Source organism: Pristiophorus japonicus, chromosome 10, assembly GCF_044704955.1.
Source record: "Pristiophorus japonicus isolate sPriJap1 chromosome 10, sPriJap1.hap1, whole genome shotgun sequence".
Classification (NCBI taxonomy): Eukaryota; Metazoa; Chordata; class Chondrichthyes; family Pristiophoridae; genus Pristiophorus; species Pristiophorus japonicus.
Window position 1 is genome coordinate 91,025,276 of NC_091986.1, and position 26,686 is coordinate 91,051,961.

The 26,686-nt window shown below is 45.6% G+C and overlaps 1 protein-coding gene across 1 annotated transcript; it reads left to right on the forward strand.

Annotated features, from left to right (window-relative positions):
* Positions 1-418: 418 nt before the first annotated feature.
* On the forward strand, positions 419-24,843 carry mettl21e (methyltransferase like 21e). The gene is given in 5 exon segments (XM_070891282.1): positions 419-452; positions 2,190-2,347; positions 17,500-17,617; positions 24,444-24,734; positions 24,737-24,843. Coding segments are annotated over 5 exon segments (708 nt in total).
* The last annotated feature ends 1,843 nt before the right edge of the window (positions 24,844-26,686 follow it).

Here is a 26,686-nt window from a genome sequence, read left to right on the forward strand (position 1 = left end):
GGCAATTAATGTGTAAATGCAGCAATTTTATGAAACTCACTGGGAGGTTAAGCGTGAGATACCATTTTCGCAAAGCTAATGGTGGAAAGGCAGAAATCGGCCAGCAACTTGTGCCGATTCTCAATCCCCGGGTATCTCTTCCTCATCACAAGTTGCTGGCTGATTTGCGCACTAATAACGTGCGCCGTTCAAATGCTGTTATTCTTTCATCAAAATCTGGTCTAATGTCTTATTGGAAAGACAGTGTTATACAGATTTATTCTTGTGTAATTTCTGATATCAGATGGAAAAGTTACAAGGTTACACATTCCAAAAATGTTGTATTATTATGTACTTTTTTACTATATGATGTTGTGTGTAAACATTCAAATCCCCAAAATGTTTTTTTTATCTATGCAGAGATTTATAACTTGTGACAATGAACAATACAGAAAAGACCAGCCTTGAAAAAGGTATGACAAATTAATATATCAATAAGAGTAAATCTTAAAGTGAAAAATTATATGTGGATGGCTCTGGTATTTATCTGTACTGATGACAAGCTCTAGATTAACAATGTTAGCAAGGAATGTCCGGAGTTATAAATGAAGCAGTTAATCTACTCAAATGCTCAAACATGATGCTTGGTATTTAATTTCATTACAAATGTTATTGTTTGAAACTATGCAAATTCAATTTCTTTTTTAAGAATTGAATTCAAAAATAGTCTTTCTGTGATGATAAGCAGACGAAAAAAAAACTGAATTTACAATTACATGATCAAAGATATGCTCTTTTTCTCCAATAGTTACCACAACAGTTGTCATTGCTTTTGTTTCTCTCTTTCTCTGTCTTTGGCTGGAGTTTACCTTACTTGGGCAGGTCCGATGCGGGCGGTTGCCATGGCAGGTTGCAACCCCGTTGCTGGCTCCATCCTGCTGCACAAAATGACTTTACGTCCATAGGGCCTATTAAAGCTGCCCTGCCTGTTACCCGGCCCAATTAAATAGTGCAGGTCAGCTGGTGTCATCCATGACATGTTTTCAGCCAGGATATTTAAAGGGGCCATGGCCACGTTAATGTAAATGGTGCAGTCAGTGGACTACAGCATTGGAGTGCTGCAAACAGTTTGGAAATGACCGCACAGCGGCAGAGGGCTGCACCTATATGCTTATGGAGGGAGTCAGAGTATGCAGAGAAAGTCTTTTCCCTTCCAATGGGTGGAAGAGACCTCCCCAGGAGACCGAAACAGCTTGGTTGCAGATTGCGGAGGAGATCACAAAAATCCATGGGACATGATCCTGACATTTACACCAAGCTTACACAAGTGTTGACTCTGCTGGTTCTTGTGGGGTCCATCGGAGGATGTATAATTTGCATGGGATCAGAGGTGCAAGCACCACTGCAGGCAGCCCTCTGATGCTCATCAGCCCATGCAGTTGGACGTTCCAATATTTGGCCATCATTAAAGCAGGGGCGGTGGGGTTCCCAGGACCTTCCCGTCTCCCACCCACCGGAACACATGCATTGTTCCATCGGCCCCCGTGTAAGTAGAACTTAAGGCTTTCAAGTAAAGAAAATGAAGGTATAAAAAGAGACTATGAAATATGTAATTTTTCTTGTTTTTATTTTGTTTAAAACCTTATTTTGGACATGTGAAATGTAACCAATATGGGAAAAAATGACATGAAAATGATTTCAAAAAATGTTTTATGTGATTCTTCTTTTGCTTTTGAACTTTATTATTGTTAGGTTCTCCTGACTGATCATTCAGTGCTGGTTGTTTTCATAAGTTAGTTGTAATTACTCATTGGCAATTTTCCAATTATTTTCCTTATTTTTATTGACATGTTAGCTGTCTCTCCAGTTCTGAGTACCACTCATTTACTTTATGAAGTGTAGATTTGTTTAATATGTGATGGTAACAGTGAAGTCAGAAGTGTGACAACAGGAAGCAAGTCTGACAATAGAAATTTAAATTCAAGACTTTTAATACATGATATAAATAGAAGTGCAAAATTAAAACAAAATCAAATTCCGACACTAGAAAAGTGATAATTTTTATTACACTAACTTTTTTTCACTAGTGTTTACACTCCCAGAAGTCTCTTTGTGTGACAGATAGATAAATAAGTAGCAGCAATTACAATCCATAGAATTCTCATGAATATTTTTTCTTTGCAATATTTAACATTTTTCATTTTCTTCAGAAATGACTGAAGATGAACAGATATCATCAGAAATCATGAAAAGATGATGGGTGCCAAATGTTTTCAAAAGCACATCCTGGGAGGGATTTCAATTTGCAGGGTATGAAAGCAAGATTACAGAGGCCACAGATTGCGATGGTGCATATGTATGGCCTTCAGTAAGCATTGTTGTCTGTTGTAAAACAATACGGCTTAGAAATTACTTTTTCTGATATTGGTGGACAAATGCTTAGTGTATTTGTATGGCATTCTTCTGTCCACTATTTTAAATGGATTTAAACATCTGATAAAACAGCGAGCAAAAGAATGTCCATGAATGTCAGCCAAAATCATTTCAGAGAATCATAAAAATTTATAGCATGGAAGGAGGTCATTTTGGCCCATCGAGTCCACGCCAGCTGACAAAGAGCTATCCAGCCTAATCCCACTTTCCAGGTCTTGGTCCGTAGCCCTGTAGATAACGGCACTTCAAGCGCAGATCCAAGCAATTTTTAAATGTGGTGAGGGTTTCTGCCTCTATCACCCTTTCAGGCAGTGAGTTCCAGATCCCCAGTACCCTCTGGGTGAAGAAATGTCCCTTCAAATCTATTCTAAACCGCCTACCAATTACTTTAAATCTATGCCCCCTGGTTCTGCTAAGGGAAATAGGGCCTTCCTATCCAATCTATCAAGGCTCCTCATAATTTTATACACCTCAATAAGGTCTCCCCTCAGCCTCCTCTGATAAAAAGAAAACAAACTCAGCCTATCCAATCTTTCCTCATAGCCACAATCCTCCAGTCCAGGCAACATCCTCATAAATCTCCTCTATACCCTCGCTAGTGCAATCACATCTTTCCTGTAATGTGGTGACCAGAACTACACACAGTACTCTAGCTGTGACCTAACTAATGTTCTATGCAGTTCAAGCAATGTTCCTGCTCTTGTATTCGATGCCTTGGCTAATAAAGGCAAATATTCCGTATGCCTTCTTAATCACCTTATCTACCTGGCCTGCTACCTTCAGGGATCTGTGGACATGCATTCCATTCCTCTGTTCCACTACACTTCTCAGTGTCCTACTATTTAATGTGTATTCTTTTGCCTTGTTAGCCCTCCCCAAATGCATTACCATTTGCCACTGTTCTACCCATCTGAACAGTTCATTTATATCTTCCTGCAGTCTATAGCTTTCTTCTTCGTCCACACAGCCGATTTTAGCATCATCTGCAAACTTCTTAATCATACCCCCTATATTAAAGTCTAAATTATTGATATCCTTTGCGACTGTGACAAAGGTAAACTATCCCTCCTCGTCCTTCTGGACCTGTCTGCAGCTGACCACTCCATTCTCCTCCAACACCTCTCCACCAATGTCCAGCTAGATGGGACTGCATTTGCCTGGTTCCAGAAAATCTCCAGCAATGGCTTCTCTTCCCACTCCCACGTCGTTACCTCTGGTGTCCCCCAAGAATCTGTCCTTGGCCCCTCTTATTTCTCATCTATATGCTGCCTCTTGGTGATATCATCCAAAAACACGGAGTCAGTTTCCACATGTACATAGACGACACCCAGCTCTACCTCTCCACCACTTCTCTCGACCCCTGCTTGGTATCTAAATTATCAGATTGCTTGTCCGACATCCAGTACTGAATGAGCAGAAATTTTGTCCAATTAAATATTAGGAAGCCATTGTCTTTGGTCCCCGCCACAAACTGCGTTTCCTAACCACTGACTCCATCCTTCTCCCTAGCATCAATCTGAGGGTGAATAAGACTGTTTGCAACTAGGTGTCATACTTGACCCTGAAATTAGTTTCCAGCCACATATCCGCGGCATAATTAAAACTGCCTTGTTCCACCTCCATAACATTGCCCACCTCCGCCCCTGCCTCAGCTCTTCTGCTGCTGAAATCCTCATTCATGTCTTTGTTACCTCTAGACTTGACTACTCCAACTCACTCCTGGCCGGCCTTCCACATTCCACACTACGAAAACTTGAAGTCATCGAAAACTCAGCAGCCCATATACTAACCCGCACAAAGTCAAGATTACCCATCACCCCTGTGCTTTCGAACCAACATTGGCTCCCAGTTAAACAATGCTTCGATTTCAAATGTTTCATGTTCTCTAATTTGCTTTCCTAATTTCCTTTTTAAATACATACACCCTGCACTTTCTATACTCCTCTAGAGTTTCTGCAGTATTGAGCCCTCGGTATCTGTCATATGCCTCCCTTTTTTTCTTTATCCTACCCTGTAGGTCCCCTGACATCCAGGGTGCTCTAGATTTCTTAGTCCCATCCTTTTTCTTTAAGGGAACGTACTTGCTCTGAACCTTCAAGGTCTCCTCCTTGAATGTGTCCCACTGCTCTGACACTGATTTACCTTCCAGTAGTTGTTTCTATTGTGTTCCTAACACAGATGAGACTGCACACAGAGAGTTTAAAGTATCAGTGACCTCAGTCTTTATTAAGACACTCCAGAGTGAGGAACAGGCCTTCGGGGCCGGCTTATATACAGTGCTCCCAAAGGATGCTGGGATCCCTTGGGACTTCAGGGGATGCGCTTCCTGGTGGCGGAACATGGGAGTGCATGCTTTACAGATACACAACATCACTCCCCCTCAAAGTTAAAGTGAAAACTATTTACAAGGTGAGGCGGTCGGGAGCCTTTCTTTCCCTGGTGGACCACCTCGGTACAAATGTCTGTTCTGGTGTGTTGGCTGTGCCCTCGCTGGACTGGCGTGTTGTTGGCCCTGCAGGGCTGCTGGGTGAGCCTGGCCTTGCTGGGCTGTTGGGCATGATGGGTTCGATTTCCTGGTCCGGGGTGGTGGTGTTGATCCTTTGGGTGTGAGTTGTGGGCTCGAAAAAGGTGGTGTCTGCTGTGGGTTGTTCAGGGCAGTCTGTGAACCACAGCCTCGTTTGGTCCAGGTGCTTTCTGCAAATTTGTCCATTGTCTAGTTTGACTACAAACACCCTATTCCCTTCTTTAGCTATCACCGTGCCCGCGATCTACTTGGGACCATGTCCATAGTTTAGCACATACACAGGGTCATTCAGATCAATTTCCCCTGACACAGTGGCGCAACCATCGTTTACATTTTATTGCTGCCGCCTGCTCTCTACCTGATCATGCAGGTTGGGGTGAACCAGAGAGAGTCGGGTTTTAAGTGTCCTTTTCATGAGTAGCTCAGCTGGGGCACCCCTGTGAGTGAGTGGGGTCTCGTGCAGTAGCTGAGCAGTACTTGGGACAGGCGGGTTTGGAGTGAGCCTTCTGTGACTCGTTCAAGGCTGTGTTTGATTGTTTGTACTGCCCGCTCTGCCTGCCCATTGAAGGCTGGTTTAAATGGGGCCGAGGTGACATGTTTGATCCCATTGCAGGTCATGAATTCTTTAAATTCGGCACTGGTGAAACATGGCCCTTTGTCATTGACCAGTATGTCAGGCAGACCGTGGGTGGCAAACATGGCCCTCAGGCTTTCAATGGTGGCGGTGGCGGTGCTTCCCGACCTTATTTCACGTTCAATCCATTTTGAAAAAGCATCCACCACCACCAGGAACATTTTACCGAGAAACAGGCCCGCATAGTCGACATGGATCCTCGACCATGGTCTGGAGGGCCAGGACCATAAACTTAGTGGTGCCTCTCTGGGCGCATTGCTCAACTGAGCACACACGCTGCATTGCCGTACACAGGACTCCAAGTCAGAGTCGATACTGGGCCACCACACGTGGGATCTGGCTATCGCTTTCATCATTACTATACCCGGGTGTGTGCTGTGGAGATCCGAGATGAACATCTCCAGGCCCTTTTTGGTTAGCATTACGCGGTTACCCCACAACAGGCAGTCTGCCTGAATGGACAGCTCATCCTTTCGCCACTGGAACGGCTTGACTGGCTCTTGCATTTCAACAGGGATGCTGGCCTAGCTCCCATGCAGTACACAGTTTTTTACTAGGGACAGCAAAGGATCTGGGTTGGTCCAAGTCCTAATCTGGCGGGCCGTGACAGGTGATTTATCATTTTCAAACGCTTCCATGACCATCAACACGTCTGCGGGCTGTGCCACCATCAACAAGTTTGCAGGCTGCGCCATTTCCACCCCCGTGGTGGGCAATGGTAGCCGACTGAGAGCATCCGCACAGTTCTCGGTGCCTGGCCTGTGATGGATGGTACAGTAATATGCTGATAGCGCAAGTGCCAAGCTTTGTATGCGGGCTGAGGCATTAGTATTTATCCCCTTGTTTTCAGCGAACAGGGATATGAGGGGCTTGTGATCGGTTTCCAGCTCAAATTTGAGGCCAAACAGGTACTGATGCATTTTCTTTACCCTGAACACACATGCTAATGCCTCTTTCTCAATCATGCTGTAGGCCCTCTCAGCCTTAGACAAGCTCCTGGAAGCATAGACGACAGGTTGCAACTTCCCCGCAACGTTAGCTTGTTGTAATACATACCTGACTCCGTACGACGATGCATCACATGCTAGCACAAGTCTTTTACACGGGTTATATAATACAAGCAGCTTGTTGGAGCATAAAATGTTTCTGGCTTTCTCAAAAGCAATTACTTGGTTTTTTTCCCCATACCCAGTTCTCACCTTTACGCAATAACACATGTAGGGGCTCTAGAGGGTGCTTAACCCCGGTAGGAAGTTACCAAAATAGTTGAGGAGTCCCAGGAATTACTGCAGCTCCATGACGTTCTTTGGCGTGGGTGCGTTCCTGATAGCCTCTGTTTTGGCGTCTGTGGGCCGAATGCCGTCCGCCGCGATCTTTCTCCCCAAAAACTCCACTTCTGTTGCCATGAAGACGCATTTCGACCTCTTCAGCCGCAGCCCAATCGCTGGTGGACCTCCTCCAGGTTTTGTAGGTGCTCGACGGTGTCCCGACCCGTGACCAATATGTTGTCCTGAAAAACCACCGTGCGTGGTACCGACTTGAGTAGGCTTTCCATGTTTCTCTGGAAGATCGCTGCAGCCGACCGAATTTCAAACGGGCATCTGTTGTAGATGACAGTCCCTTGTGCGTGTTGATGCAGGTGAGGCCCTTCGAAGACTCCTCCAGCTCCTGCGTCATGTAGGCCGAAGTCAGGTCGAGCTTGGTGAACGTCTTGCCTCCTGCCAGCATCGCAAATAGGTTGTCTACCTTAGGTAGCGGGTATTGCTCCTGTAGCGAGAAACGATTAATAGTTACTTTATAATCACCGCAAATCCTGACTGTGCTATCACTTTTGAGCACTGGAACAATCGGGCTGGCCCACTCGCTGAATTCCACTGGGGAGATGATGCCCTCGCGTTGCAGCTTGTCCAGCTCGATTTCTACTTTCTCCCTCATCATGTGAGGTACCGCTCGCGCCTTGTGGTGAATGGGTCGTGCCTCTGGGACCAAGTGGATCTGCACCTTCACCCCGGAAAAGTTTCCAATGCCTGGCTCAAAAAGGGAAGGACATTTGTTGAGAACCTGGATACATGAGGCCTCATCGACATGTGGTAGCGCTCGGATGTCATCCCAGTTCCAGCGGGTTTTGCCCAGCCACCTCCTTCCAAGCAGTGTGGGGCCATCGCCCGGGACAATCCAGAGTGGCAGTTCGTGCACCGTGCCCTCGCAGGGATTTTGACCATGGCGCTGCCCAGGACAGTGATGAGCTCTTTGGTGTAGGTTCTCAGTTTCGTGTGAATGGGGCTCAGGGCTGGTCTGAGTGCCTTGTTCCAGCACAGTCTCTCAAACATCTTTTTACTCATGATGGATTGGCTAGCACCAGTATCCAGTTCCATGGCTACGGGTAAGCCATTCAATTTTAAATTTAGCATTATAGGTGGACATTTCGTCGAAAATGTATGCACCCCGTGTACTTCAGCATCTGCCTCCTCTCTCTGAGGTTCGAAATTGCTTTGATCCACCATGGACCGATCTTCCTCTATCACGTGGTGGTTGGTAGGTTTTGCAGAGATTGCAGCTCATCTGCAAGCTCGTTGGAGGTGCCCCATTGTTCCACAGCTCTTGCAAACATACCCTTTGAAGCGGCATGAATAGGCTGAATGGAAGCCTTCACAATGCCAACAAGGTGTGAATTGCCTTGCATTCATCTTTTGTTGGGGACTCTGTGTCATCTGGGTCACCTAAGGCCTGCTGCCAGTTGCAGACTCATGGGTTCTGCCCTGTACATTTCTGCTCGCAAACACAGTTCCAGTTAATTTATGAACATTGCTAGCACTTGTGTGCTGAGAGATTTCTTTGGTGTTATCACTGGTGGACATAAACGCCTGTGCTATCACAATGGCCTTACTGAGGGTCGGTGTCTCTACAGTCAAAAGTTTTTGTAGGATGGTCGCGTGGCCAATGCCCAGTACAAAAAAGTCTCTGAACATCTGCTCCAGGTAGCCATCAAACTCACATTGTCCTGCAAGTCGCCTTAGCTCGGCGACGTAGCTCGCTATTTCCTGACCTTTAGATCGCTGGCATGTGTAGAACTGATACCTTGCCATCAGCACGCTCACCCTCGGGTTAAGATGCTCCTGAACCAGTGTACACAGCTGCTCATACAACTTATCTGTGGGTTTCACTGGAGCCAGAAGATTCTTCATGAGGCTGTAGGTCGGTGCCCCGCAGACTGTGAGGAGGACCGCTCTCCTTTTTGCAGCGCTTCCTTCTCCGTCCAGCTCGTTGGCTACAAAGTACTGGTCTAGCCGTTCGACATAGGCTTCCCAGTCCTCACCCTCCGAGAACTTCTTCAGAATGTCCGCAGTTTGCTGCATCTTTGTGTTGGATTCGTATACTCGTTGCCAGTTATTGTGTTCCTAACACAGGTGAGACTGCGCAGAGGGAGGTTAAAGTAATAGTGACCTCCTTATTAAGACACTACAGAGTGAGGAACAGGCCTTAGGGGCTGGCTTATATACAGTGCTCCGAAGGGATGCTGGGATCCCTTGGGACTTCAGGGGATGCGCTCCCTGGTGGCGGAACATGGAGTGCATGCTTTACAGATACACAACAGTTTCCAGTCCACTTTGGCTAAATCCCATCTCAGCTTCGCAAAATTGGCTTTTCCTCAATTGAGAACTTTTATTCCTAGTCTGTCTGTGTCTTTTTCCATACCTACCCTAAATCTAACTGAATTATGATCACTAGCACTAAAATGCTGTCCCACTGATACCCCTTTCACCTGCCCACCTTCATTCTGTAAAACTAAGTCCAGAAACGCTCCCTCCCTTGTTGGGCTTGTTACAGCCTGGCTAAAAAAGTTCTCCTGAATGCATTTTAGGAATTCCGCACCCTCTATACCATTCACACTAATTTTATCCCAGTTAATATTAGGATAGTTGAAATCCCCTACTATTACTGCCCTATAGTTTTTGCACTTCGCAGAAATTTGCCCACATATTTGCTCTTCCATCTCCATCTGACTGTTTGGAGATCTATAGTAAACTCGTAATTCATTTTCTACTTTTTTGCTTTCCAATTTCAGCTTTGCTTCTCTCCCATCTGAATTTATTCTCAGGTTCCCTTCCCCCTGCCAAGCTAGTTTAAACTCTCCCCAGCAGCACTAGCAAATGAACCCCCACCCCCTGTGTAAGACAATGGACTTTATTAAAAGGATTTAAAATGATTATAAGTTGCACGTTCAACACTACCGCATAAAGATTTAAAATCAAAAACCAAAACTACAAATCCTCTAGCTTACCGATTTTAGATTCACACTTCGCAACATCTATGCCCCAATTCCCCCAGTTATGTACAATTAAAAATAACCTTAAACTTCGCAATGTATATGTTCCTACAGTAACTTGTCATGCACAATGTCTCTCGCAATGTATATATCCAACTGTTTATAGTTATCCTATTCCCTCAGTTACGTACAATTAAAATGCTCTTACATTAACTGGTCATGCACAATGCCTCTCGCAATGTACGTATCCAACTGTTTACAGTTATCCTATGGCTGATCAGACCAATGGATTAAAAAAACCTTTGTGTGTCTGGCTGGACCACACTTCCATCCTATTTGAATTCCAAACTGCTTGTAGTGTATAATGCCCATCCCCCAAGGCTACTTTCAAACAAGTTACAGATGATTTTTCTACTCCAGTCTTCCCTTAAATTATTCTCATGTATCTGCATTAGTAAACATTTCCATAGTACTCCGAAAAGATACACATAATGCAGCCAGCTCTTCACACACCAAACATATAGATATAGCACTACGAGAAGATGTCAATAATCCAGTTAACTCTTAAAACACCACATAGGCGAAGGGTGCATACAAATACATATTGGGCCCAAGTTTCCACATGATTCGCGCCTGATTTTTAGGAGCAACTGGTGGAGAACGGACTATTTTAGAAATCGCAATTCTCCAAATTTTTTTTTCTGCAGTTCTAGTCAGGTAGAACAGTTCGAGTTTAGAACAGAATTTTTTCTTCAAAAGGGGGCGTGTCCGGCCACTGACGCCTGATTTGAAAGTTTCCAGAGTGAAAATGTACTCCAAACTAAAGTAGAATGGCGCCAGTGAAGATTTTTGTAGAACTGAAAAAACCTGTTCTACACATTAAAAAATCAGGCGCAGGTTACAAATTAGGCGTCCAGAACGAGGTGGGGGGGAGGGGGGGGAAGGAAACTCATTAAATTCGACAATAAATCCTTATTTATACTTATACAAATATTATACAAATAAATCCAACCTGAATAAACATTTATAAGCCAAGAAAAGATTAAATAAACCATCTTCCTACCTGTGTGAAAGTGCTTCAGCCAGGGAGAATTCTGCAGCTATTCGTGCCGCTGAGCAAGAGAGGGAGGGAGAGAGGGGAGGGAGAGGGAGAGAGAGAAGGGGAGAGGGAGAGAGGGAGAGGGAGGGAAGAGAGGGGGGGGTTCGGGGAACAGGAGCGGGGGGGGAGCGGGTGTCGGGTCGGGTCGGGGGGGAGCGTGTGTCGGGTCGGGGGGGGTGCGGGCCTCGGGTCGGGGCGGGGAGCGGGTCGGGGGGGGAGGGAGCGGGCCTCGGGTCGGGGCGGGGAGCGGGTCTCGGTCGGGGCGGGGGGGAGCGGGTCTCGGGTGTTGGGTCGGGGCGGGGGGGAGAGCGGGTGTCGGGTCGGGGGGGGGGAGCGGGTCTCGGGTGTTGGGTCGGGGCGGGGGGGGAGAGCGGGTGTCGGGTCGGGGGGGGGGAGCGGGTCTCGGGTGTCGGGGCGGGGGGGGGGGGGGAGAGCGGGTGTCGGGTCGGGGGGGGGGGGAACGGGTCTTGGGTGTCGGGGGGGGGTGGGGGGAGCAGGTGTCGAGTCGGGTCTGGTCGGGGGGGGGGGGCGGGTGTCGGGTCTGGTCGGGGGGGGGGTGGAGCAGGAGCTGGCCGTGGGAGGAGCCTCATTCACGCAGCCCCAGTGAGGCCATTCAGCCAGGGCTAGGGGCTGCGTGCTTCGGGCCCCTCCCACACAGTTCGGCGCCTGGAGCTACTGCACTTGCGTGCCGACTGTAGCGCGCATGTGCAGAGGTCCCGACACTGTTTTCAGCGCCGGGACCTGGCTCCGCCCCCCCCCCACAGCTCGTGCTGGCTGCGCCGAGAGCCACAGGACCTGTAAGTAGGTGGAGAATACCGAGGATTTTTTTAGGCGCCGTTTTAGGCGCGAAAAACGGGCGCCCAGCTCGGAGGGGTGCCCGTTTTTTTTCTTGTGGAAACTTGGGCCCATTATGTCTCCTTACAAACACACATTATGGCTCCTTATCATTAAGTAACCACACTTCCATCGCCTTAGAAAGATCCTCTGCTGCCTGCAGACTTGAACTCGCAATATCTATTCCATCATCAGCAAAATGTTACATGATACCTGTACCCACATCAACAACCGTGAACATGATCTCAGCCATGGAGAACTTCAATTCTATTGATCCCCAAATTTAGTATCCCATTCCACCAGCTGGGTACGTCAATTGAGCCAATTGAGGATCAAGGTACAACGGGCATTAAGCAACCAGGGGAACATAGGGTCACAACAGCTAGATGCAAAGGTGATACTTACGGTACATATGATCGAGATAGTCCAACAATTGGAAATGCATGCTCGAGTTATAAATTCTATCCTTAGAGGAGTTCGAAATGCATCACATGAGGCGGCTATGAATGATGCTTTTGTAATGTTGATTTCTTGAATCATTACCAGCATCCGGATAACTATCCCCATGAGACCATCATCACTGGAATCATTACATTCGTGAGGGGCTACATGTACAACTGCGAGATTTCTTAACTGATATGTTATGCGTTGGGCCACCTGTAAGTGTTCGTCTGATGCCCACATTAAAACCCTATCCCTAGCTATCCTATCCAGATTGGCCTGTTTGTCTTGAAGTATTCAAGAAATCAACATTACATAAGCATAATTCATAGCCGCCTCATGTGACGCATTTCGAACTCCTCTAACGATAGAATTTATAGCTCGAGCATGCATTTCCAATTGTTGGACTATCTCGATCATATGTACCGTAAGTATCACCTTTGCATCTAGCTGTTGTGACCCTATGTTCCCCTGGTTGCTTAATGCCCGTTGTACCTTGGTCCTCAATTGGCTCAATTGACTATCCAAATTCATTATATCTCCCATTTGAATCCACCCTATAGCCGAATTCCACATGGTTAAAATGTTATTCCACAAGCTACGCTTCTTCCTCTTCCTTGATGACTGAATAATCTCTTCTCCCCTTTTCTCTGCTTCTTCTCTTTGTTCACTGTTTTCCCTCCAAAAATCCTTAAACAACTGTTCCAAGCGATCCCGTAGCCAATTTCGAGTAGGCCTACTACACCAAGTTGGCAAATTGAGGCTGGATATATTGATGATTAATTCTCTTTCATCTAACACGACATTGTTTAACATAACTACCTCACCGGGAGCCAACACCAATCCATTGCTAGGACCTGGAAATGGAATAGGGCACCCATCTTTCTCTCCCGGCAATTCTTCCCACCCTTTCCGAACTAATTGAATTACCAGCTGAGGATGATTAGGAACTCGGTCGTGTCTCTCGTCCAATTTCTTGCTACACATATATATGTCCCAGTATGATTCTTTGGCCAGAAATTTCTCCAACAATAACTCGCCCAATCTAGCAATATGGTACAATCAATTCCCCCAGCCTTCCACAAGTGCACAGCTTGAGTCCCATGGCCTGAGGCAAATCTTAATTCTGGGATGGACAGCCAACTAGTCTTATTTGAGCACTTGAGACAATATACTGAACAGTCCCTTGTAGAGGGGCTCGAAAACACTCACCCACGCGTAGTTCCGGACCATAACTTGGTCCCCTATCTCCCATTCCTGTGTTTTACTCGGGGCCAGGTGTAGTTAATTATGATGGTGTGCCCTCCCGATATCCCTCAGGCACAATCCACCAACCCCTTTAAACAGCATCGCCAATTCCACCCGTTCTTCCCGATGGTCACCTACTTAAAACAAATAATATAGAGAATCCATTGTGACTCTGCTTAAGAGCCCGAGGGGTTAATTTGTAACATGATCATAAAATTCCTTCTACCCCAGGAGAAAATATTCTCTTCAAATTAAGGAAATTTCTAATATTCAAAAGGTGTCATCTACTGAATTAAAAGTTCACAGCTGCTTGTGAAAAGAGTTAACTTCCTTTTTTTTACAAGCTGACAAAAACAGACACCATCAATCAATGTCAACTTCAGTCACACAACTTGCAGCCTTTCCAGTTTAAAAAAACTTTTACTTTCACAAAGTCTCTGTGCTTTTAAAATAAACATTCAGTAAAACAACTGCATACACAATAGCATTTCATCCTTTTCTCCTCAGTCACACATTGGTCCGAATTCTTTTTTTTTAAAACAATACCAATTATTGATGTTGATTGCCTCATGTCGAGAACTAAATCTTAAACTAACCAATGCCACTTGAAAAAAAAGGAGGAACCACAGCCCACAAAGGAACAGTGCATATGTTTTTCTACAACTTTAACATTTACACTGAAACATCAAAGAAAAACACTCGAACAGTAGAAAAGAGATATGAGTTTCCCTTTTCTCCTTTTGATTCCGTCATAACTATTTATCCATTTTTCCTTAAACCAAGTTTCAATTTCTGATGCCTGTCGGTTACGGCATTTTAAGTGCACATCCAAGTATTTTTTAAATGTGGTGAGGTTTTCTGACTCTCCTACCCTTTCAGACAGTGAGTTTCAGACACCCCCCCCACCCTCTGGGTGAAGAAATTTCCCCTCATATCTTCTCTAAACCTCCCCCATTTACTTTAAATCTATGCCCCCTACAGTTTTTAGCACTTTTCTCTGCTATATGCCTTCAATTCATGCTTTGGATTCCTACTGAACATCTCTTTTTAAAACTCATTTCTGCTTTTTTTTTAAAGCAGTCACCATGGCAACTAACTTCAAACCTTATCTCTTCCAGCACACAGGGGCCTCTCTACATTCCATACATCACTCTTGCCCAGGAAAAAAATGGGTGGAGCTAAAACAAACAGAACAAACTTTCTTTTAAAGACAGACTTTCAAACTAACGAAAATTCATCCATTCCCCAAATATCTGCTTCTTTTTTCCCCGTCTTTTAAACAATCAGCATAACACATTTCCGGATCATAAAGATACAGCAAACGCAGTTCTCCTCTGAATCCCTATCTTATATTCAAACTCTTTGAAGTTCTTTTTGGATTCCGTATGGTCCTTCTGCCCATTCTGTTTCACAACCTTTCTCTGCGCCACCTTAATCTCCTGATACCTCTGCTCAGGATTTCCCCTACCCCCAGCTTCGGTACTTCTTGAACCATTTTTTTTAGCTGGGTCGCATTATAGGCGACCACATAATCACTTTGCAATGCCCCTGTTTGGCTGTCCTGTTCAGGCGGCACAAACCTTTGTTCCGGCATGGGGTTCATCGGCGCCAGGTGTGCAGGCATCTCAGGTGGAGGCCTTACATTCCTGTACTGGGACCCGTCATCAGACTCCTCCCTTTCCTCCACCTCTTGTTCCATACCAGGGTTCATTAGGCAAATAATACCTCTTTTTATGCCAGTTCTTTTCCTAGTTTCTGACTCTTCTGCACACATCTTGTGTGGTCAGTCTCATGCTCTCTTTTTTTTTGCAGCACCTTAAAAGCTGCTTTTACTTCTCTGACTGTCTCCTCAGCCTCCTGGGCCTGCCTAAAATTTGTATTATACACTCCCTTATAGTCATCGCACCCCCTCGAGCATTCTGTAACCTGGCACTGCAAGTATTCTGTTGTGCTTCCCTGTCACAGTTTATCGGCTGCTCTGCCGTTCCATGAGCAGGCGATTAACCATTGCTTCTCTATCACTAGCTTTGCTTTTTAACTCTTCAATCGCCTTCTCTAGTTCTTTCAATTTTAACCTATTATTATGTGACTCTCTGCAGTAAGCCATCAGCCACACTGCCTTGTGCCACAGTGATTTATTGAGTGGACCCTCCGTCCACTCTCTTGCTTTCTGGGTGGGGTCTTCCCCCTCCCTTATGTCCTGTACCCATGGGTCAGTTGAGCTGATTCTACTGTGAATATATTTCACGAACAATTCATCCATAGACATTCCTTTCTTTTTAATCTCCCCTAGTAAGTGTTCTTAGCTTAATGTCCCTTCATGGTTGCCATGCTGTAGGACTTTTTCCTATGGGTTTCGAACATCAAGACATAAGAACACTGAGATTTTACAATACTTTTTTAAAAAGATTAAAAATGACTATAAGTTCCGAACTCAATACTACTGCATACAGATTTAAAATCAAAAACCGAAACTAAAAATCCTCTAGCTTATCGATTTTAGATTCACACTTCGCAACATCTATACCCCAATTGCCCCAGTTACGTAAAATTAAAAATAACCTTAAACTTCGTAATGTATATGCTCCTACGTTAATTGGTCATGCACAATGCATCTCACAATGTATATATCCAACTTTTACAGTTATCACATTCCCCCAGTTACATACAATTAAAATGCTCCTATGTTAACTGGTCATGCACAATGCCTCTCACAATATACATATCCAACTGTTTACAGTTATCCTATGGCTAATCAGACCAATGGATTAAAAAGCCTTTCAGTGTGTCTGGCTGGACCACACTCCTGTTGATGGCCTGGCCCAAGAGAAAGATCTCCTTTGTCTTTTGGGTTTTATAGCACCTCAAACAAACTGATCCCTTGTAACAGCCAGATGTCCAATTTTGTTTGGCCAGAGATAACTTGACCATTTCACTGATTGGCCAACTCAAATATCCTTCAACATGCCTGTTCCTATTTGATGCATCTTCCTGTTTGAATTCAAACTTTACACAGTTCTGTTAAACTTCCTGTTTGAATTCCAAACTGCTTGTAGTGTATAATGCCCATCCCCCGAGGCTACTTTCAAATAGGTTACAGATGATTTTTCTTCTCCCGCAAGCCTTCACCTGTGGAGGATATTGGTCCCAGCTCTGTTGATGTACAATTCATCCGGCTTGGACAGGCCCCATCTCCCCCAGTAATGGTCCCAATGCCTCAAGAATCTAAAGCCCTCTCACCTGCACCAATTCTCCAGCCACACATTCATCTGCTCTATCCTCCTATTTCTGTACTCACCAGCATGTGACATCGGGAGTAATCTGGAGATTGCTACCTTTGAGGTCCTGCTTTTTAATCTCTCTCCTAGCTCCCTAAACTCTGCCTGCAGGACCTCATCCCTCTTTCTACCTATGTCATTGGTACCGATATGGACCACGACCTCTGGCTGTTCACACTCTCTCCTCAGAATGCCCTGCTGCTGCTTGGTGTTATCCTTGACCCTGGCACCAGGGAGGCAACATACCATCCTGGAGTCACATCTGTGGTCGCAGAAACATCTGTCTGCTCCCCTGACTATTGAATCCCCTACCAGTATTGCTCTTCCACTCTTCTTCCTCCTCCCCCTGTGCAGCTGAGCCACCTGTGGTGCCGTGGACTTGGCTCTGGCTGCACTCCCCAGAGGAACCATTACTCTGACCTGTACTTAGAACAGAATATTGGTTGGAGAGCAAGATGTACTCTGGGGACTCCTGCACTACCTGCCTGGTCCTCCTCTTCTGTCTGGTGGTCACCTACTCCCTATTTGCCTGCACACTTGTAAGCCCGGTCTCAGGCCTGCACTCCGCACTCCTTTTATCGCCGCTGCCATACTCACGCTCTTTCAGACTTATCTTTTTGTAGTTTTTGTAATTTTTGAGTCTTTGTTAACAGTGAAAGTGAAATAGAAATAGAAATAAAAATACCACTGCTGGCCATAGAATAAAATATGTTAAACTGCATAACAGAAACTAACTTCTATTTCTATTGCTGCATCACACAGGCCTTGGTGCTGTGTTATTACCTGGAACACAGCCAAAAAGAGAATAGTCTCAATGATAAAAATGTAATTGAAATAGGATCAGGAACAGGACTGGTGTCAATTGTTGCTGACATACTTAGTGAGTAAAGGCCATCTTTTAAAATAATGTCTTACATTCATATAATGTTCCTCAAACAAAGGACTGTCTCAGAGCATTTTACCATAGGGAGATGTGAGCACTGAGCAAGAAGCTCCTGGTTGCTGTAGCAGTGCTCAGATTGCCACATATGTGAAGTCGTTGGCTCCCTGTACCTGGGGAATCTGGCCAGAGATGCAAATCTGAGTGCCCACTCATTCTGGCTATTGTCATCACAGAGGAAATTTACATAATTGTTGGTCCTGGCAATCAATCCATCAGTGACCTGCCTTATGCATTTATTTGCAGCTGACTGGGAGATCCTGGTTATGTCTTCAGTAATGCCCTTGAAGGATCCAGAGGCGAAAAAGTTGAGGACGGTGGTCACTTTCACAGCCATTGATAATGCATGGCCATCAGGTCCAGCAGGGAACAGGTCTTCCTGTAGGAGGTTGCAGATATCTGCCAACACATCACATGACAACCTCAGCCAGCGGAAGCACTGCTCTTCCAAGAGGTCAAGGAATATGAGCCTTTGTCTGTAAACGCTGTGATGTGGGTACTGCCTCCTGCAACCTCGGGCCCTCTCTTGTCCTCCTCCCTCCTATGCAACTCCCTCCTGTGCACCTCCCTCTGTCCACCTCTCCCCTGTGTACGTGCTGATCCCATCACAACATGTAGTCGCTGCTGTGGATGGTGATGGTTGTCCTCTTCTGATGCAATGTTAAACACATTCAAGGTGCTCCCATCCTGATTTTGTCAATTTAAAATCCTCAAAGGTTGAAAAAAGCTGTAACCATACAAGCACTCTCTGCCAAACATTTGCCAGGGGGAGTTGAGATTTTATCCAAATGGGGTAATGATTAGTTTAAATACCCACCTGAACTGCTGCTCAAACTCCTCTCTGTTTCCCAAGCCCAAGAAACCCGAGCTGCACAAGTTAAATTTAGAGCCAAGTTAAAAATCATTTATAAAGACCTCATTAACATCTCTTAAGGATGTTAATTGCAACAATAACTACCTGCCCACCTGCAATTATTCATTCCTTGACGTCGGCAAGTAGTTTTCTCGCCGGCATCCAACCAGTACTCTGTTCTGAGTACTGGTGGGGGCGATGGTGGCTCTGGGGAGTGCAGCCAGTGCCAAGTCCACAGCATCATAGGTGGCTCAGCTGCACAGGAGTGGAGGAAAAAGAATGGAAGAGCTATAGTGGTAGGGAATTCAATAGTCAGGGGAGCAGACAGGTGTTTCTGTGGCTGCAGACGTGACTCCAGGATGGTATGTTGCCTCCCTGGTGCCAGGGTCAAGGATGTCACTGAGCGGCTGCAGAGCATTCTGGGGGGAGAGGGTGAACAGCCAGTGGTCGTGGTCCACATCGGTACCAATGACATAGATAGAAAGAGGGATGAGGTCCTGCAGGCAGAGTTTAGGGAGCTAGGAGAGAGATTAAAAAGCAGGACCTCAAAGGTAGTAATCTCCGGATTACTCCCAGTGTCCCGAGCTAGTGAGTACAGAAATAGGAGGATAGAGCAGATGAATATGTAGCTGGAGAGATGGTGCAGGCGGGAGGGCTTTAGTTTCCTGAGGCTTTGGGACCGCTTCTGGGGGAGGTGGGACCTGTACAAGCCGGACGGGTTGCACCTCAACAGAGCCGGGACCAATATCCTTGTGGGGGGGTTTGCTAGTGCCGTTGAGGAGGGTTTAAACTAGCTTGGCAGTGGGATGGGAACCTGAAAATAGATTCAGTAGGGAAAGGAGTAAAGCTGGAATTAGAAAGCAAAAATAAAGAAAGTGAGTTTGAAGGAGAGAGGAAACAAGAAGGAAAAAAAGGTAACAAAACAAACTTAAAGACACTTTGTCTTAATGTACGTAGCATTTGCAACAAAATAGATGAGTTGATGGCACAAATTGAGACAAATGGGTATGATCTGATAGCTATTACAGAGACGTGGTTATAAGGTGACCAGGACTGGGAATAAAATTTTCAGCGGTACTTGACAATCCGGTTGAACAGACAGAAAGGAAAAGGAGGTGGGGTAGCTCTATTGATAAAGGATGGAATCACTGCAATAGTAAGAAACAATATTGGCTGAAATGATAAGGGTGTTGAAACAGTTTGGGTGGAGATAAGGAAAAATAAAGGGCGTAGTCTATAATCCCCCTAACAGTAACAACTCTGTTGGTCGGAGCATAAACCAGGAAATAATGGGGGCTTGTAAAAAGGGAACAGCAATAATCATGGATGATTTTAACCTCCCTATTGATTGGACAAATCAAATTGGTCAGGGTAGCCTTGAGGAGGAATTCATAGAGTGCATAAGGGATGGGTTCCTTGAGCAGTATGTAACGGAACCAACCAGGGGGCAGGCTATTTTAGATCTGGTCCTGTGTAATGAGACAGGATTAATAAACAATCTCTGAATAAAGGATCCCTTCGGAATGAGTGATCATAGCATGATTGAATTTCAAATGGAGGGTGAGAAAGTTGGATCTCTAACCAGCGTACTAAGCTTAAATAAAGGAGACTCTGAAGGTATGAGGGCAGAGTTGGGTAAAGTGGACTGGGAAAATAGATTAAAGTGTGAGACGGTTGATGAACAGTGGTGTACATTTAAGGAGATATTTCACAACTCTCAAGAAAAATATATTCCAGTGAGGAGGAAAGGGTGTAAGAGAAAAGATAGCCATCCGTGGCTAACAAAAGAAATAAAGGACAGTATCCAATTAAAAACAAGGGCATACAAAGTGGCCAAAACTAGTGGGCAGTGGCTGTGTGGATATGAAATTGGTTAACAGACAGAAAACAGTGAGTAATGGTGAACAATTGATTTTCAGACTGGAAGGAAATATACAATGGTATCCCCCAGAGGTCAGTATTAGGTCCACTGCTCTTTTATTAATGACCTGGACGTGGGTATAGGGGTCATCACTTCGAAGTTTGCAGATGAGGAGTGAGGAGGATAGAAGCAGATTTCAGGAGGACAGACAGACTGGGAAATGAGCAGACACATGGAAGATGAAATTTAATACAGAGAAGTGCATTTTGGAAGGAACTAAATGGTACAATTTTAACGGGAGTGCAGGAACAGGGAGACCTGGATGTTCACATACACAAATCTTTGAAGGTGGCACAACAAGTTGATAACGTTTTTAATAAAAGCATATGAGATTCTTGGCTTTATAAATAGAATCATAAAATACAAGAGCAAGGAAGTTATGCTAAACCTTTATAAAACACTGGCTAGGCCCAGCTGGAGTATTGTGGCCAGTTTTGTGCACCACACTTTAGGAAGGATGTCAAGGCCTTGGAAAGGTGCAGAGGAGATTTATGAGAATGGTGCCAAGGAGGAGGGAGAGACTAGAGAAGCTGGTATTGTTCTCCTTAAAGCAGAGAAGGTTAAGGGGAGATTTAATAGAGGTGTTCAAAATTATGAAGGAAATGATGCTGTCTGCAGGATTTGGGACGAGGTCAATGGCAGGTGAAAATGGCAGTCAGATTGAGAGGCTGGCTGGCTCAGGGCGGGTAGGCCTGTGGCACTAGGCCTCACAGAGGCGGGATGGAGGGATCGGATGGATGTCTGAGTTGGAGGAGCAGCACAGGGAAGGGGGAGGGAGGGGGCAGGTCTGCAGAAGATCGCAGGCCGGGAGGAGTGAGGAGGGAGAGGGGTTTGCAGAAGATCACAGGCCGCGAGAAGCGGGGGGTGAGGGGGTCTGCAGAAGATCGCGTGCCGGGAGGAGCGGGGAGTCGGTCTGAAGGGATCGAGGCCAGGAGCAGCACTGGGAAGGTCATAATAGCAGAGGGGGAGGTCTTTAGAGGCATAGGGGTCCTGGGTGGGGGGGCGGGGGGAGGCCTTGTGGAGGCATCAGAGGCCTTGGAGAGGGGATTGGAAGCCTAGAGGAGATCGGGGGTCTGGGCAGGGATGGTCGAAGGCCTGGGGGGGATTGGGGACCTTGGCAGGGGAGATCGGAGGCCTTGGGGGGATTGAGGGCCTGGACAAGGGAGATCGGAGGCCTGGGGTGGATAGGGGGCCTGGGCAGGGGGGATCGGAGGCCTCGCGGGGATTGTCCTATTACGGGGGCTGTGTTGTGTAGGCATGCCTGTTCACTGTGTAATGTTTGTAACACTATCATGCAACATAGAATGTACCCTTGTACTGTACACACCTTACCGGTACACTAGAGGGTGCTGTTGCTGGAGACCCAGGGGTTGCCTGCACACGGCAGGTAACCCAGTATAAAAAGGAACACACAGCTTGTTGTCAGCACTCAGGAGCTGCTAATAAAGGACTGCAGGTATGCAGCATTTAAGTACCATACCCTGCCTCGTGTAGTCATTACTAAAGATGCCTGGGGGGGATTGGGGACCTGGGCAGGGGAGACCAGAGGCCTGGGGGGGGGGAATTGAGAGCCTGGGCAAGGGAGATTGGAGGCCTGGGTGGATTGGGGGCCTGGGCAGGGGGGATTGGAGGTCTTGCGGGGATTGTCCTATTATGGGGGTTGGGTTAGGCAGGGACCCTGGATCCCTCCTGAATGCAGCAGTCCTCGTTGTAGCTGCTGGGTTTTACGAGGCGTGTAAAACCTGGCCTGTTACTGTTAAACTCAAAATGGAGGTTAAAAAAGACCTCATTATAATATTTAAAAAGACAGCCCACCTCCTGGGAACGGCTTGGATGCCCGCCCCTATCCCACCTCTGTTAAAAGCATTGGAGGTGGGTTCAGGTCGGGATTCACATTTTTAATACTTTAGCTACTTTACGCTCCCAAGCCACCTGTTTTTTTTAAGTTAATATTTCCCCTATGTCTAGACTCTCCAGCCAGGGAAAACAGCCTCTCAGCATTTTCCCTGTCAAGCCCTCTCGAAATCTTATACGTTTCAATGAGATCACCTCTCATTCTTCTAAACTCCAGTGAGTATAGGCCCAGTCTACTCAATCTCTCCTCATTGGACAACCCTCTCATCCCAGGAATCAATCCAGTGAACATTTGTTGCACTTCCTCTAAGGCAAGTATATCGTTCCTTCGGTATGGAGACCAAGGGGGTGAAATTGCCCCCTTTTTAGAGGTGCATAGCGCCTCTTGGGGTGGGGAACCGGCTCCAGAAAATTGCCCAGGAGTTTGCGGAGCTGCTGGCATGGCGGTTAGCGCCCGGGGAAACCGATGATGATGTCGTTGCCGTGTGCGGTGACCCCTCACTGCTCCATGCCGACCCCTTACCACCACATGGGGGAAATTGCCCCGCGAGCCATGAAGTTGGCTCGAATGGATATCAACGCCAGCTTCGTGGGTCGTGAAGCTGGCCGACATCCGCTCTCGGGGCACTACTTAAAGGGGAGGGCGCCATGCCCGTGCCGCCATCTTTTCTGGATTGTCGACTTTCGGATCAGCTCCAGGATGGTGGCCCTAGCATGGGCCGGGCCGCCATCGTGCAGCCCCGCACTCCATTTTTGGGTGTCAGGCTGCAGGCCCAGTCCCACCCTGCCCTGGTGGCCTAGTGGAGGTCATCAGAGGGCTTGCAGAGTGCGCAGCGACCCTCCCCTTTAAGCAAATGGTAGGGGCATTGAAGCACGTCGGCACTATGTGGAGCATCCATGTAGCGCTTCACTCACCCCCACTATAGCATCCTGGAACCATCCCTAAAGGAAGTGGAGCATGCCAGATTGTGCTCCACTTTCTTTGAGGGGGCGGTAAGCCCAATTCAGTGGCGGGGGCGGAACTTCTGCGCCAGGTGCAGAAATTCCCGGCCCCAGCTGGTCACTGCCCCCAATCAGGGTGCATGGCAATTTCGCCTCCAAAACTGATAAGGAAACCAAAACTGTGCACAGTATTCCAGGTATGGTCTCACCAAAGCCCTGTAGAATTGCAGCAAGACTTCCTTACTCTTGTATTCCAAGCCCTTGCAATAAAGACCAACATACTGTTTTCCTTCCTAATTGCTGGCTGTACCTCCATGCTAACTCTCTGTGTTTCCTGTATGAGGATTCTTAAATCTCTCTGTACACCAATATTTAATAGTTTCTCACCATATTAAAAATATTCTGTTTTTCTGTACTTCCCAGCAAAGTGAATAACCTCACATTTCCTCACATTATACTCCATCTGCCACCTTTTTGCCCACTCACTTAATCTCTATCCCTTTGCAGTCTCTTTACGTCCTCCTCACAGCTTACTTTCCCATCTAGCTTTGTATTGTCAGCCAACCTGGATAGATTACACTTGGTTCCTTCAGCTAGGTCATTAATATCGATTGTAAATAGCTGAGGCTCCAGCACTGATCCTTGCAGTACGTCACTAGTTACAGCCTGCCAACCTGAAAATGACCCATTTATTCCTACTCTCTGTTTTCAATCCTTTAAACAATACTCTTATCCATACTAATAAAAATTACCCCCCAACCCATGAACTCTTAAACTAATTGAGTACCCCTTACATACAGCCAGTACTTAATGATGTCCATGTTTAAGTAAATTAGAACAAAATTTTACAAATATACATTTCTGCACACCGGCATTAGTACACACTGGGAAATCATAATTTTTGTTTCTGAAAATTAAAGAGCATGAAGTTGTAAGGAGCACGTCTGCAATTTCCCAATAAGTCTTGCAGTGATTGAGGCTCCCTCCAGATGTGTGTATGTGTAAAATGGTGCTATAGTATATGTACAATTTCAATACATAGGGTGCATTGCAGTATAAAATATATACTACCTTATATAAGGAGATCTTACTGTGCACAAACTTTGAGTAACATTCCTGATAGATCCTATCATATTGCATTATTTTTGATGATGCTCTTTGCTTGCTTGCTAAATATACATTCCTAATTTTTACAGGTTCCTATGTGACTGCTAAAGACCTGCCTCAATTATTGGGCAACTTAGAGTACAATATATCTCGAAATACAAAGATGAGAGGCAAATATCAGCCACAGGTCAGAGAACTTAGATGGGGAGTAGATTTGGAGAAAACTTTCCCCAAAAGTGCTTATCATTATGATTATGTTATGGCCGCTAATGTTGTTTATAGTCACCCATACATGGATGAACTTCTAATAACTTTTGATCACTTATGTCAAGATGGCACTATCATTTTGTGCACAATGAGATTTAGGCTCAATAACTCCAGTTATTCCAGTGTATATTTGATATTGAAGTTATATATGATCTGCCAAGTTTACAGATAAAGTTGTAGAAAGCAGCACGTAAAAACACAGGGATCAGAAAGGGAACTTGAGAGCTAGCTGCTTATATCTCTGAAGCAATGATTTCCTTGCCTTGGAGAGTTAAAGTTAACTCCCCTAAAATCAGGCTTACAAATGAATGGGCTGAAAATTCCAGCCTCGCCAGGTCCATACGAATTGCGCACGGATCCAGCTAGGCCTTGCAAAATCCAGTTTTAGTGGCGCAATGTGCATGCGCCGAAAACTGGCTTTTCCGATCTGTCAAGATTTCTCTTGACAGATCCTCCACATTGCTGGGAGAAGGACATCCGCGAAGCAGAGATTGGGCTATTTAAGAACATAAGAACATAAGAAATAGGAGCAGGAGTAGGCCATTTAGCCCCTCGAGCCTGCTCCGCCATTTAATAATATCATGGCTGATCTGATCTTGGGCTCAGCTCCACTTCCCTGCCCACTCCCCATAACCCTTCATTCCCTTATCGCTCAAAAATCTGTCTATCTCCAACCTTAAATATATTCAATGACCCAGCCTCCACAGCTCTCTGGGGAAGAGAATTCCACAGATTTACAACCCTCGGAGAGAAGAAATTCCTTCTCATCTCAGTTCTAAATGGGCAACTCCTTATTCTGAAACTACGCCCCCTAGTTCTAGATTCCCCCACAAGGGGCAACAACCTCTCTGCATCTACCTTGTCAAGTCCCCTCAGTATCTTGTATGTTTCAATAAGTTCACCTCTCATTCTTCTAAACTCCAATGAGTATAGGCACAACCTGCTCAACCTTTCTTCATGGTATGGCCTTACCAATACCCCATAGAATTGTAGCAGGACTTCTCTGCTTTTATACTCTATCCTCCTTGCAATAAAGGTCAACATTCCATTTGCCTTCCTGATTACTTGCTGTACCTGCATACTAACTTTTTGTGTTTCATGCACAAGGGCTCCCAGGACCCACTGTACTGCAACATTTTGTAATTTCTCTCCATTTAAATAATAATTTGCTTTTTTATTTTTCCTGCCAAAGTGGATAACCTCACACTTTCACACATTATACTCCATCTGCCAAATATTTTCCCACTCACTTAGCCTGTCTATATCTGTTTGCAGATTTTGTGTGTCCTCCTCACAACTTGCTTTCCCACCCATCATCATCAGCAAACTTGGCTAAATTACACTCGGTCCCTTCATCAAAGTCATTAATATAAATTGTAAATAGTTGAGGCCCCAGCACTGATCCCTGTGGCACCCCACTAGTCACTGTTTGTCAACCGGAAAATGACCCATTTATCCCAACTCCCTGTTTTCTGTTATGTGGCACCTTGTCAAATGCCTTCTGGAAATCTAAATACACCACATCCACTGGGTCCACTATATCCACCCTGCTTGTTACATCCTCAAAGAACTCCAGCAAATTTGTCAAACATGATTTCCCTTTCATAAAACCATGCTGACTCTGTTTGTCTGTATTATGCTTTTCCAAATGTCTTACTCTTGCTTCCTTAATAATGGACCCCAGCATTTTCCCAATGACAGACGTTAGGCTAACTGGTCTATAGTTTCCTACTTTCTCTCTACCTCCTTTTTTAAGCAGGGGTGTTACATTTGTGGTTTTCCAATCCGCTGGGACTGCCCCAGAATCCAGGAAATTTTTGATAGATTACAACCAATGCATCCACTATCTCTGCAGCCACTTCTTTTAAGGCCTTAGGATGCAGGCCATCAAGTCTACGGGACTTGTCCACCTTTAGTCCCATTATTTTACTAAGTACTTTTTCTTTAGTGATAGTGATTGTTTTAAGTTCCTTTATTGGGAATCTATTATTGAGGTTTTTAGTGTCTTATACCATGAAGAATGATACAAAATATTTGTTGAAAGTCTATGCCATTTCCCTGTTCA